This window comes from Spodoptera frugiperda, chromosome 30 (assembly GCF_023101765.2).
Source record: "Spodoptera frugiperda isolate SF20-4 chromosome 30, AGI-APGP_CSIRO_Sfru_2.0, whole genome shotgun sequence".
Taxonomy (NCBI): domain Eukaryota; kingdom Metazoa; phylum Arthropoda; class Insecta; order Lepidoptera; family Noctuidae; genus Spodoptera; species Spodoptera frugiperda.
The window spans coordinates 12,871,045-12,885,313 of NC_064241.1; the positions used below are offsets into that span (position 1 = coordinate 12,871,045).

The 14,269-nt window shown below is 36.2% G+C and overlaps 1 protein-coding gene across 3 annotated transcripts in view; it reads right to left on the minus strand.

Annotated features, from left to right (window-relative positions):
- Window positions 1–7,750, minus strand: part of LOC118269575 (protein sax-3) — a 118,826-nt gene extending 111,076 nt beyond the window's left edge. For all 3 annotated transcript variants that reach the window (XM_035584726.2, XM_035584725.2, XM_035584724.2), the window contains exon 1: window positions 7,606–7,750. In XM_035584726.2, the coding sequence (XP_035440619.2) occupies window positions 7,606–7,663 (58 nt within the window). In that variant the 5' untranslated portion in view covers window positions 7,664–7,750. The remainder of the gene's footprint in view (window positions 1–7,605) is intronic.
- Between the last annotated feature and the right edge of the window lie 6,519 nt (window positions 7,751–14,269).

Below are 14,269 nucleotides of genomic sequence, written 5' to 3' on the forward strand. Positions count from 1 at the left end.
GTAAGCTTCTGGGAAGGTAGGCATGTAAACAAGTCTAACAATAGGTAGGTAACTATAAAGGTACAAACAATTTGTTTTTAGCAACATCCTTGCAAGTTTAAGTAACGCTTTCGCGTCGCCGCTTTCTTTAAGATAATTTATAGCGTGTACGAAATTATGGACATCGACGTAAAAATATGAAACAGTAATTGCTGAATCTATGATCCTTTAGTCATAGATTCACTGAAAGGGTACGTAATGTGTCGATGGTTGTCTTATTCCATGGGCCAGGAGCCGGCCATGATGACGCAACGCTGATGAGGCTTGTGGCCTATTTATTCATGTTCCACAACCACCAAGGCTGATTGGATTGTATAGATTGATTTATGTTTCTTCAATTATTGGCCCAAAGTCTGACCATTGGATATCATCCGACGTATTTCCGTTGTAATCCAAGTTGCTACTTATGTTGATAGCTGACTGTTGGCAGGTTGCCCGTCTTATTCAAATCAGCACGCTTACAACATAAGTTTTGTAGGAAATAGTAATAAAATGTGCTTGTTATGAGCCTTTTTATTGAAGCGTGAGTTGAATGCAGAATTTTTTGATGTGGTTTTGTGGTGTTAGATATAATGCCTTCTCTTTTTTTGTTTTATCTTTTTTACTTTCTGAAATAATACGATCAAATTGATTGATGTTGATCTTCCCACTGCAGAGCAAAGGCCTCCCTACTCTCCTTCCACTCCTCTCTGTGTAAAGCTTTTTAATGAAATATTTTTCATTATATTCCCTGTCTGTTTATAACTTTTATTTGGACTATTTAAGTAATTAATAGTTCCTAATTTTCATTTATAGAAGAAACAAAACAGGCAACTTAATTGGCTGTTGTTTTCATTAGTTTTTTTACAATTATCGCCTGCTACGTAACTGTGACCTGTATAGCGTGTCAAGTAAATAAAATATAACATTACCGTATCATGAATTTATAAATAAAACTTCTAAGAACACGAAACTTGTATTTAGGTCGATAAAATTTATTTCTGATTTTAGAAGCCTACCATAATATGGTAATTTGAAATGGACATGTATAAAATAAATGTATTAGTTTAAAGAATTGCTTGTAAATAGACATGAAGTGGCAGACTAAATAATCTTTCACGTGGCAATATTTTTTGTGACATTGAGAAAGAAATTTTGAGAGAAAATCTGAACGGTCCAAAATTAAGGATAGATGGAACAAAAGGTAATAAATTGCCGTGATAATGCTTTGGATTTGCGAAATCTGTTCCCTTATTACGAGTTTGTTTTACGTTAAACATAAACGAAACGAGAGCTCATTCGGCGCTCCTATTGGCCGGCGGGAATGAACCAACCAATCAGAGCGCCGAACGCACTCTCCTTTCCATCTCATTCAACGTAAAGCAAACTCGTACTAAGGATACTGGTGGGTAAGGCCTTTCAACGGAGCAGGGAGGCTGATAGAAGAATTATCATTTACCTAATATAGAAGCAGGTTGGACAGAAGTCGTTCAAGTAATGGTGTCATCTTAGTCATTAATGCGTCATAGCTTGAAATACGAATGGTCTTTTAAAATACTAGTTTGGTGTTTCCTCCTCGAAACCGTTTATAGAAAACAGTCAGGTAGTAATGTATTCATGAAGGCATACATTATGTATAGAAATGTTATCAAAGTTTTGTACTAGACTTTTTAGCATTTGTTTTTACTTATCGAGTAGAGGTGTTCGATTTTTGTGGGAAAAATTATCCGGAAATAGGAACAGTGAACACCAAAATGTGTTTATTCTTACTTCTCTAGTTGCCAGTAGCAGCGCGACAATCGCCGCGTCCTGTGTCGCGGAATGCTGCTCATGAATACGAGCCTCTGGCATGGCTTGAAACTAGTCGAGTTCCTCGTCAAACAGTTACGTGAGTAAGCCGATAACATAATAATTAATTCTTACTTCTTCTTACTTTTGGTGTTCTTATTGAAAATCTGACGTATCTTGCCCTCAGTAACTAAACAGACATGTCCTAGACCCTTTGTTCGATACAGAATATTGTCAGAGTTTCACAAATCAAATTAACATCGTCTAGCAGGCTAAGTTAATCAGTTACCTTCGGTAGTACATGATGTACGTTGTACGCCCAATTATAACATCTGGCCAGTGTAACATTTTCTCGAAAGCACCGTTTCACGCTCCCAACCTTGGTTCAAAATTTTTTGCTATTGTAAAAACGGTGCGAGGCCTTTAGTTGCGAGAAACGATTCAACTTATAGTATTAAAGATTAATCGCTTTATAATTGTACACGTTTTAATACTAGTTGTGCGTTGATTTCTGTTTTAGCAAATAGGCCTTCTTGTTTTTGTGTTATTGTTAAACGGTTCTGTTGTTACTCCGCTGTGTCTTGGATTGTTATGTCATTAGATGCTTCTTGTATTTTTTCATCAAGTACTACTTCTTTGTTCTTGTGTTGGTTTGTTTGGGAGGTCCCAAATATAATATGTCCAGTTGATAATCTAATTGGCGGTTGATTGTGGTCGTATAGCCATAAATCTAATGTCAAAGAAAATTGTCTTACCAAGTTTATAGATACTCGAACATATTCTAAATCATTCTCCTATTTCACTCGATCCAGATATCTGAATTGGCAATTTGTACGCGCGAACTGGATAATCACCATTTCAAGTACAAAAACACGAGTGTTTTAGAATTCAGTGAACATAATCGTATAAACATGCGTAAATAATACAATTTCACCGGTTAATTGCCCTCACTAGCCTTTTCTCAGGTAACAAAACGCTCATCTTCAACAAAAATAGAAGGAAAAACAATTCTCTCAAACTTATTTTTATTTCCAATTTATCATGTGGAATTGAAGCTCAAGATTCCTAAGTGCCTAATACAATTTCACAATTTGCGAGCATCGAGATATTCTTAGGCCCTTCTGTAGGTCAAATCGATCGCGATAAAATCACCTTTCAATAGAAAAATGTTTCAAAGAAACATTCTATTTGGTTAATAGTTTGTCATTTTGTTATTAAGGACCATATTCACGGTGAACGAGATTTCATGAGTCACCCGTGCCGTGTATCGGACGGTGAAATATTTCCCAGTTTATTGTTATGTGGTATTAGATTTATAAATCACTTTATATCTGTCTATCTTTTTAATATTGTAACATTTGTCATATAAATTTTATATCCTTTCATGAATCAATGAAATCTATACAAATGTTATTTATAAAGCTGAAGGTTTTTGGAGCTAATTCCTGGAATAATCGGTAGTATTCTAAATTAGATCATTTACACACAGTCCTTGAGGTAGGTTATGAGTAACGGTACTTAATATAGTTACTGCAACACTTTATTTTCAGAGTAAAACATTAGGAAAGATCAAAAGGTTACCAGTACCAAGTACTACGAATAAAAGTCATAGTTCACCAAATTCGGGTCAATTTATTAATAGCAGACATCTAATACAATATCAATTATTTCATCCAAATATCCTTTGCTAAATAAAGACATCACACGCAATAACTGTACAATTAAGAGTAAATATATCCGAATACATCGGTACAAATATACACAGGCCCTAATAACTACTCAAGCGACTAGACACAAATTGGAGTATCACATAATAAACAGATATTTACTCTATTACCCTGACCTTGGGGTCCCAGTTCAGAGTCGTCTGAACAGCTGACTCAGTACAAAACAATTTATAAGTGATTTGTGGGACTCCATATTGTTTTTTGGTATATTACGAGTCATATTTTCATGTGCTTTGTACTGTCGGCCCTTTTAATTAAGCTGCTGATATTTATGTTAAAAGGTTCGGGTGTGTGGAAGCAGATGGGTTAAAGGATTATTTGTGTTGTCGGCAATTAACACATAATTTTAAACGTTAATGAAAAATTTGGAACCTCCCAATTAATTTTGCATGATCGGAGATCTCGTGCTCGGTAATCACGAGCAGCAACTTAATAATGAGGCGGTAATTTATCATCCACAAACACCAATCATTAATAACTTAATCAATTGCCTTTCATTCACAGCTTTGACATATTTAGGGCTTGTATTAAATCTCTTTAGCAAAAATCACTTCGAAAACTAGACTACTACAAATAAACTCCTTTGCATACTCATTGTGACTCAGAATTTCTGTCCCAAAAAATATATTGAAGAGCGCTAAAACAATAAAATTTCTTCAAACTATTACATTTAAATGGGCACTTACAAATCCATTCATAAATCAAATAAGACATTAAAGATCCAATCTTTTTGTTACACAGCCATTAAAATCAGAATGGATTACTCGTAATATCAGTTTAAGTAGACCAATCACATCCCAAAGGTGACCACTTAACTTATTTGACATAATATTCAATAAATATTAATAGGAATCAATGCTGGGGACAAAACAATGATACCACACACGTTATTCTCTGTTCATCCATATTTATTGATGTTTAAGCTAAATGAGAATGTCTATCGATATGTTGACATGTGACATAGTTACTGCAGAATGTGATGATATATAGCATTTGGAGGACAAGCAAGCTGGATGGAGGGAAGCAGCGAAGGTCTAGTGGCGAAGCGAAGGAACTCTTGGAGTGTTAGTACCTGTAAAGAATCTAATTATGCTTAAAATTGTTGTGCGGATAGAAATAAATGTAAAGTGTTTATGGTTAGTATTCGTTACAACAGGGCTGTCTACACAGATTCAGGAATATGTAAACTTGGTTTTACTTTTGCTCGTTTAAAGAAAAGCATTAACTTGTCATTATTCAAAAGTTTATTTCATACTCTGCTCTAGGCATCGCAAGCAAGCGTCAAACACGGAAAAACATCTCCAGGAAAATTATCGTATCAAAACATAGTTAACACAAATGGCTCCAAATCAGAGATAGCCCCACAAATAGCCAATAGGATCAACTCCAAATAGAACTACGTGCCTACTTCTGGAGTCATATCTCTTAGAGGGGAATCCCAGCATCATATTTTGTTTTGTGATGTCATCTTTCCAGTGGAAGACCACGCCAGCTTATCAGAAGCCATTGATAGTCTAATACGGCACTGCCATTGTCAATAAGTGACGCTTTGTCAGACTAGACTCATCGATAGACGGAAAGATAATACTTATCATACAATAGTGATCTCTAGGATATCTTTAGACAACGTTATTAGGAATAACGGTTATTGGAAATGTCAGACGTTATCGGTATGGTTTCGTTTTCTTTACCTAATTGCCATCTGATACTTTCTTTGCTATTTCAATAATACATGGGATATGGATTTTATTTCCGATGTGTGGGTTGTTCGGAAGTCTTTGTTATTGGTTGTTGGGATTAGAATTTGAACTTTATTTGTTTGGAATGTATTTGTATTGTTTAAAGCGGTTATTTTCAAAACTGAAAACACGGTAGTAGCTACTCAGAAATTCTTTAAAAAGTTACGTAAAATTGTTCATAAAACAGATTTAGGTAGTTACACGACTTCTTCTTTTAACTTTTTGAATGTTTAGAACAAAGTATTTCGTTTTTTAAATGAAAACAATAACTTTGTTTAGAGGTAATTGTTTCATTGAACTAATTCGGTTTAGATGGTATCTTTACAAAGATTAGTCACTTTTATAAACTGAAATATGATGTATAACAGTTTTATAATTTAACACCAAGTTACTGAATCAAATTAAGTAGGTAACTATAAAATCTTAATTAGCTTTTAACATTAAATTAGTTTACTTTGGGTTTTACTTCGAATTTTTTGTTTATCTAATTATGATGCCAAGTAATTTACGATCTCCTAATTAGTAATTAATTGTGTACTAATACGACTTGCGATCGACAGTCATTTTAAGAGAAAAGTGTTTCTCATCTCAAACAATTTCAGTATTAAACATAAGTTTCAACTAAACGTTTCAAAAAACAAATCGCTGTGAATTCTTAACAAAGTTTTCGACGAAATATCTCAGTAAGCACTTAATTTAGTTCAAAACAAACTTTAGCCGGAAGGCGAGACTTTGAATCCAGATGGAGTTGAAAACTTTATCTAGCAACTAACTATCTGTAATTATCTCCATAGCTTCAGCTACAAATTGACTTTACAATAGTTGGGACCAAGTAGATTGACCATAGGGTCAATGAATTGTCCTTTGACATTGTCCAAAGGGCAAGATCCAATTAAATGAAGGTTGTAAAAGAGGATATTGGACATAGCATGGGCAAAATAAAACAAATTAAACAGACAAGAATCGAAGGATCGAAAGGCAAGCGAAATGGCAAGAAATGTTTTTACAGTCGCAAACGTTTTTATAGAAGGCATGCAAGTAGGTATATAGTCTGTGTTTAGCGAACCATGTTGTTTCTAGTTAAGTCTACGAGTGCTCTGTAGCTTCCCATGAGAGTAGTAAGGAAGAACTAAGTGATTAAAGGAGGGTTGGAGTGAAGGGATAATTAAGGAACTCTTTGGAGGGTACTCCGTGAATAAAATGTTTAAATATATTGTTACCGCTAATGATGAAACTTGTTGGATTCGTAACAGAAACATTTTCTTATTGGAAGATGGAGAAAAAACTAAATATTGATGTTTAAACTTAAGATTAAGATGTTTTCATCAAACTATCTAGTTTGGTCCGGTCGTACGTCTTTGAAAGATAACGGTCGCTTCATAATTTGAATGTGAAACAATCGTAGCGGCTAACATTATGGATGATACTCTCGGTGGTAGAATTTTTAATTATAACTAATTTGCATGTATTCCCAGTAGTACGGTTATGAACAATGTGCCCTATTAAGGGCATTGACGTCAGCCTGGCCAACAGGAAATTATACGTTTGGACATCACAACACTTTGGCGGCAAGATGATACAGAAACATGCAAAAATAAGGGATAACACATAGATTAAACACAAGCTATAAATAGGAACCTTAAAATAAACTTGAAAGGCACAGATATAAAAACAAACTTCTCCAAAAACAATGGCCACAAAAGGACAAAATGATCAAGGTGCAGATATAACTTATTCATGTTTGTGTGTTGCTGACCCACTGACTGACAAACGGACACCAATAGAAATGTCCTTGAGTTCGAAGTGAGAAAATTGGAAAGCAACGTGATTCCTACGCGAATTCCAATAAGTAGGGCACGCAGCAATAAGTATTAAGTTACTATTTACTATTGTTCTTTTGTAAACATCACACAGAGGTGCTCGGAAACACTCAATAACAATCGAGTGAATGGGATTCTAAAGTGAGCCGCACTCCTAGAGGTTGTAGTGGAGTGGAGGATGCCTAAACTATAATAATACATTGGAGTAACAGTAAACTCGGACGATATTCGCTAAAACGAGTATGATATCGTGAGAAAACAAGTTGTATCGATTACCTTGGCTTGCCTGTTTATCGGTGGCCACATCTCGAGATCTATATCTAGACTTACTTGACGGACCAAAAACATGTAGGTACGAGTAGGCTGTAAGTTAGGCCGGTGTTTGACCCGCCGTAGGCGACGCAAACAAGCCGAGCGCATGCGCCAGCCGCGCCGTAAACAGCGGCTCGCTCCCGGCCGAAAACACGTGGACGCTACAACAACCATCACAATCGACACAGATAAATAACAAACCGTCGGCAGCCGCCGCGATCACACCCAGCACCAACACTCGTAGTAATGTGACCGCCATAAAAACACAAGCATTTGCACAACACTCGGAATTTTTCGATTAGCGGGCTGCGTGGACACGTACGGCGCAGCCCGCTGCCTCCGGCGCACTGACGCTCCGCTCCGCACGCCCGCGGCACCGCGCCCCGCCCCGCGCCCCCGGCCCCGCCAGAGCCTTGTCCATTCAACGCATTTTCTGTCATAAGCAAATCGATAATGGCATTATACTTCCGCTTTGAAGCACGCGCGCTGCATCTAAACTATGTCACGAGGTACATCGGCGGGCGTGCGCGCGGCGCTCGCTACCCCACGCCTACCCCGCGCGCGTTGTATGGCGCGGCACGTCGCCGGCATCTGAAAGCGTCGCTGTAAACTTTGCGAAGTTTTAAAATGTTGTTCGGAAAATACTTCAATACTGAAACTTAGTTATCACGTGTTTGTGATCGTTAAATGTTGTTAGATAGTTGAATTAGTATGTAAGAGTGCCACGGAGCGTATAATGGAGGCATAATGTGTATCGGCGGAGGACGGAGGCGAGCCGAGCCCGCGAGAACTTCGGTGTCAACATTACAAGTTAGGTTAGGTTAGTTACGGTGCACTATGACATCATCGACGGATCAATGCCATCGGTGCACGCTGACTACACGTTGCGTCATTGCAAATATTATTTATTATAATAATATATAGCTTAACATACTGAAACATATACAGACGACAGGAAATCTTTGCAGCGCATTCGACGAGAATGCCAAGGCAGTTTAGTAGTTGATTGGTTAGGTAATTAAAATGTAAAGTAAATAGAACCTAGACGTTTTTAGACAATTCCGCATTAATGCACTGAGGGTAACAGGCACTAGTTAGGGATATTTATAACTTTGATGGTGAGACATCCAGCACACACCCCATCCTTCCATTTGGTATTTGTAATGTCAAAATTCTTATTCCTTTATTAACGTCTAATAAAGGTAAAAAGTAATAATAAAATACAGTAGAAAGAAACCTATTGGAAATGGAAGAGAATATGCTAAAAATTTAAGAAAACATAAATTCCGAACTCGAATCGAGTGGAATTTCCAATAGGTTTCATTCTACTATAATTTTTTTTTTTCGCTTCAAAAGTTATCTGCCCTAACCTAAATACATAACAATACTACAACTAAACAAATTTTACAAAACATTAACATTTAATTTCTTCAACAAACACTTTTTAATACATTTAGAACTGCCCACAGCGTAACTGATCGATTTAACATTTACGGAACAGCACCTAACCTACAGCGTAACTGACAGACCCCTTGCGGACCTGACCTTGAATTAGAAAAATGCAACCTGATACGGAAAATTGAAGGTCACGGCAATTATTGAATGGGGGAGCCTTAATTCCGGGAGGCCGGGAGTCCCCTAACGCGGGGGGCGACCGACCCCTCTGTACCAGTTAGCCCCAGCTGATTATAATAATAGGGTTATAGAAGTAAACAAGTGCTAATACTGGTAATAATTGTTTTACGCTTTTTAGAAATAGGTATAATATGTATTGATCAGAGCAATAGGGTAGATGACTAATTTCAATTTTAATGGCCGTCTTGTAGATTATTTTAAATTATTAGAGAGGTGTTTTATTTATTTTTTTATGGGACACACACATAATTTCGCAGATATATCGATTTGAAATATCACGTGACGTCACTTCTATGTTTTATTTTATTTTATGCACATAGAAATGACGTACCTATGTTCTCCCACTTCTAAACTTTAATTCGTTTTATTTATGTATTGTTAACTTATAATTATGACAAAAAAAAATATTTATCTAATATTTTTTCATTACTTAACTGACGGACTAAAGAGATTTTTGACTTTCGTAGGTACCCCGTCATTATCCCTATTCTCAATTTTAAATTGCAATTTACCTAAATAGGTCGGTAGGTGTTTCTGTCAATTCTATACTGGTTCGTACCTCTACCTACGTAGGTACCTAGGTGCATTGACATTAATATTGTAGGCATTTACCAATACATCCCATGTACGTTACTTAGGTATAACCATAGGTACCTACACAAGGCACAATGACTCCATTCTAACCTATTTACTAATACAATTATTGTTGTCTTTCAAAATCGAAACACTCATAATATTAAATATTCATATTATAATATAAACAACTCGAATAACAGTTATTTCAAGCATATTCGTTAATTATTTAACAATCAAGAAACTTAATGTTGACACTTCCGCGCGCTTTCACCCGTTCTGCTTGGCTCCTTTTTATCTTAGCGTGATGTTTGATAACCTGTAATCTTACTTGATAAATGGACTAACCGGCATACTAGCCAACACAAGAATTATTCAAATCGGACCAGTAGTTCTGGATATTATTGCGTTCAAACAAACATAACTTTTGGTATGGACTTGACTCACTTGGTTAACCCACTTGATTGCATCACTAGGTAATACCTAACCATATTTTAATAAAAGTTAAAATCACCGACTTATTTACGTAAATTAATAATCTGCAGTTAAGGAAAATCTAAACTATTATCTAAAGGTCACAGACCACTGCGCATTTCTTAATTATTTTTTAAATAAATAGTCTCTGACCGTCACTTCTTCGACTCTCTTCGTCATGTAGGTGTGGTGGCAAGCTTTACGTTTCGTGGCTACTCCTCGCGCTTCCTTGTGTATTGGCACCGTCGCTATAAAGTATATATTACTATTAGCTACTCCCGCGCGCTTTCACCCGCTCTGTTCGGCTCCTGTTGATCGTAACGTGATGTTTTATTATTAAACCTTCCCCGATAAATGGACTATCCAACACAAAAACAGTAAGGTATTCAATTTGGACCAGAAGTCTCGGAGATTAGCGCGTACAAACATTCAAACTCTGCAGCTTTATATGTCTATTAGTGTAGATATAGATTCTAGCACTAAATAAAGTAGACTTGCTCAAGAAAAATATAGTTGACTCCATCGTAACAAATTGATTTTATTTTAATTTGTTATCTATTATTGGCAACGCCCACGTGCACGGAAACTGCATCTGTGAGAAATATAATATAAATATACTACCTTGAATTGTTATCTCTAGATCTATTGCTAAAACGATCTATGTATAAACTAGCGAACCCGGCGAACTCTGTTTCGCCACAAATGATATTTTCTGTTTTCTTGATTTGCTCTTGAAATTTCATTGCTATAAACCTCACGGAGCCTGAGACCTTTCCAACGAATGCAAAACCGTGGAAATCGGTTCATGCGTTCTGGAGTTATAGCGCCAGGAAGGAAAACCCGACTTATTTTTATATTATAGACTAGCAAACTCGGCGAACTCCGTTTCGCCACCAATGGTTTTCCCGTTTTCTTTGCTATAAACCTCACGGAGCCCGAGACCTTTCCAACGAATGCTAAACTGTAGAAATCGGTTCGTGCGTTCTGGAGTTATAGCGTCAGGAAGGATAACCCGACTTATTTTTATGTTATAGACTAGCTTCCGCCTGCGACTCCGTCCGCGCGGATGTCGGTCTTCGCATGGAAGTTTTATTTCTCAATTTTGAGTAACTCTGACAATGACATCTTATAAATATCTATTGGACCCAAATAGGGCGAGGCCCATAATAATTAAGGAGATCCCTCTATTGAGCTACTGCTGTTGTGCTCGCGTTCTGTAGAATAAAACTGAAAAATAAAGCTTTTTTCTACGTATTTTTCCAGGATAAAAAGTATCATATTTTATGCCCAGGATAATAAGGTATAATTATACCAAGTTTCATCGAAATCGAATCGTTAGTTTTCACGTGATGCCTGAATACAGACAGTCGGACAAAAAATTTTAATCACGTAATTATTTGGATTTGGTATCGATCCAGTCACACCCCCTGCTATTTATTCTTTCAATATTTTCTATGTACAGAATTGACCCTTCTACATATTTATTATAATATGAATGAATGAATGAGAGTTATATAAACGTAAGAGTAGAGTATAATCAGAAAGCTCCGAACAGCTAAGCCATCGGGAGTTATACGTGTTATTGTGAGTCAACCATAAGAGATAGACATTTGCTGTCGTGGAATATTTTTTAAACAATTTTAAGGAGAACATTTCCGTCATACATTATTTCTGTCTAGCTTTAACCATTAAGGCTGCACACGCGATAGAAGCTTAAAAAATGGAGTAAGTTCTCCTGTTTTCCCAACATTTCCCTTCACTGCTCTGCTCCTATTGGTCGTAGCGTGATGAAAAGTATACTATAACCTGCCCAGGAGTATGAAGAACAATTGTACCAAGTTTCGTTGAAATCTGTCAAGTGGTTTTTATTTCTATAAAGAACATACAGACAGACAGACAGACAGACAGACAGACAGACAGACAGACAGACAAAAATTTTTCTGATTGCATTTTTGGCGTCAGTATCGATCACTAATCACCCGCTGATAGTTATTTTGGAAATATATTTCATGTACAGAATTGACTTCTCTACAGATTTATTATAAGTATAGATAGAAGATAGATGATGATTTTTTTTATTTTACTGAAAATTAGATGGCCACTGGTCCTCCACAATGCAAGGTACAGTTAGTTGCCTGCAACGTCACGCTTTTTATCCCCGAAGCATATTACGGTACGTAATGCTGCTATGCAATGTACTCCCACTTTTCACCATTTGTGTTATAAGTCCCATGTAATTGAGGGTGGGTTTATTGATTGAGATACAGTTACCTAAAGCACAGTAAAGGGATACTGTGGTTATAGATTACGGATACGGATTCCAAACTAAAAAAAAAAACAAACAGTTATTCGATTGTCCAATTAGGTACATAACATAATGATAATAATATGTTACTCATTATTAGCTTTAGCTACTTATATAGACTTTTCGTCCTTCCGGCCATCTCGAAATAGAGCCTTCAAAGGTCAGAAGTTAGTACCTTTAATTCATCCATAGAAAAATCACACATCAAAAGCCTATTAAGTGGCCACTGCTGACCAAAGGCTTCTTCTCGCACGGAGAAGGTTTAAGCATTAATCACCACGCTAGGTTTCCTCGCGATGCTTTCTTTCACTGTTTGTCAGTGGTGTCTAAATAATCTTGGAAAGACGAATAACTAGGAAAAAGTACCAAACTTGCCATTTGTGGGTTTCGAACCCGTACTCTCATGCATGCTTCCTGCTCCACCATGACACAGAATATAAGACAAACAGCGTAAGTGGAGATAGAAAAGTATCTTCTACCTCTCTCTACAACACTCTATCTTTGTTTTCCAATAAAAGTATTTTTTCCAGTTAGGGTAACTTGGTCTATCCAAATCATGTCCCAATTCGCTCATTATCATTTAGAGAATCTATTGCGGTATTCGCCCAAGGAGAGCGGCACTTAAAAAAAAGTTGTTATGCATCCTATTAAACACTGAATGTCTGAAAACCGAGCATTACAGTAGTACACAAGACCAATAGCTCATAGTACCCTATACCACACATACCTACCTACATATGACTCCCAGACCAGAAACAACAATTTGTAGACCACACAAATGCTTACTCCGGGCGGGAATCGAAACCGCTACATGTTGAGCAGCAGCCGATTGCCCGGACACCGCGCCGCACCAACAGTCAGTCAACCGTTTCAGTATTAACATAGGTCAACGTACATATATATATCATAGGTATATACAAACGTATCGTTCGTAAACTTGTATCATCATAGGTACCTATGCCAATTATGTACTAAGCACCTATTTATTACTCATTTCTCAGTATTTGTTAATATTTTAATAAACAGGATAAAGTTTGCCCATGCCCCATAGGTGCTAACCACAGAAATATTACATTTATTATATCAATGGTGCTAACATAGTTCACAGGTCATGGATAGGTAAGGATTTTAAAGTACTCAATGCGTATGAGCTTCGGGTAAATAAATAAATAAGTAGGTACGGACTTAATAAAACCTCAGTTATATCAACCTATAGCCAAATTCGCTTACAGGAAAATTTTATTAGGAAAATAAAATGTAATGTATATTTGATTTGCAGTTTAACAATTGTTTAATTTATTTCTAATAAAATAATCGAAGAATAACCGAAATTAATAATTTATCAATAAATAATTACTATTAAAGCCGGTAAAATAATGTAGGTACCTAATGAGTTGCATGAGGAATTAAATTCAGTTAGATTTTGATTTTCATATAGCGGCTACATATCTTACGATTTGACTGTATTCGAGCAGTCCGTATATGGTAGTGGTGGAGTGAAAGGTGTTCTTCAAATAAATAACAAAAGTTTTCAACTTAAAACTTCATTTAATTACATAATAGCACACTTGTCATACAAAATAATTTGAAACAACTAGTTCTTACTTAAAACGTACATTTGTAGACATTCAAACGTAAACTATCTACGCTAAAATAATAAAAAAGTAGAACTCCTATTTTAACCGACTTAAACAAAAGGAGGTTCTCAATTCGTGGGATTTATTATTATACATATAATTGGAGAATTTAAGTGTACAGTGTAGTAGAATAATATATGTGGAAAAGGAATCATATTATAGAAGTTTTATATTTTATTTTAACACAAGTAAATACAAATTACTTTTTACCTTAGTAGTTATTTTTAAGAACCACTAAATG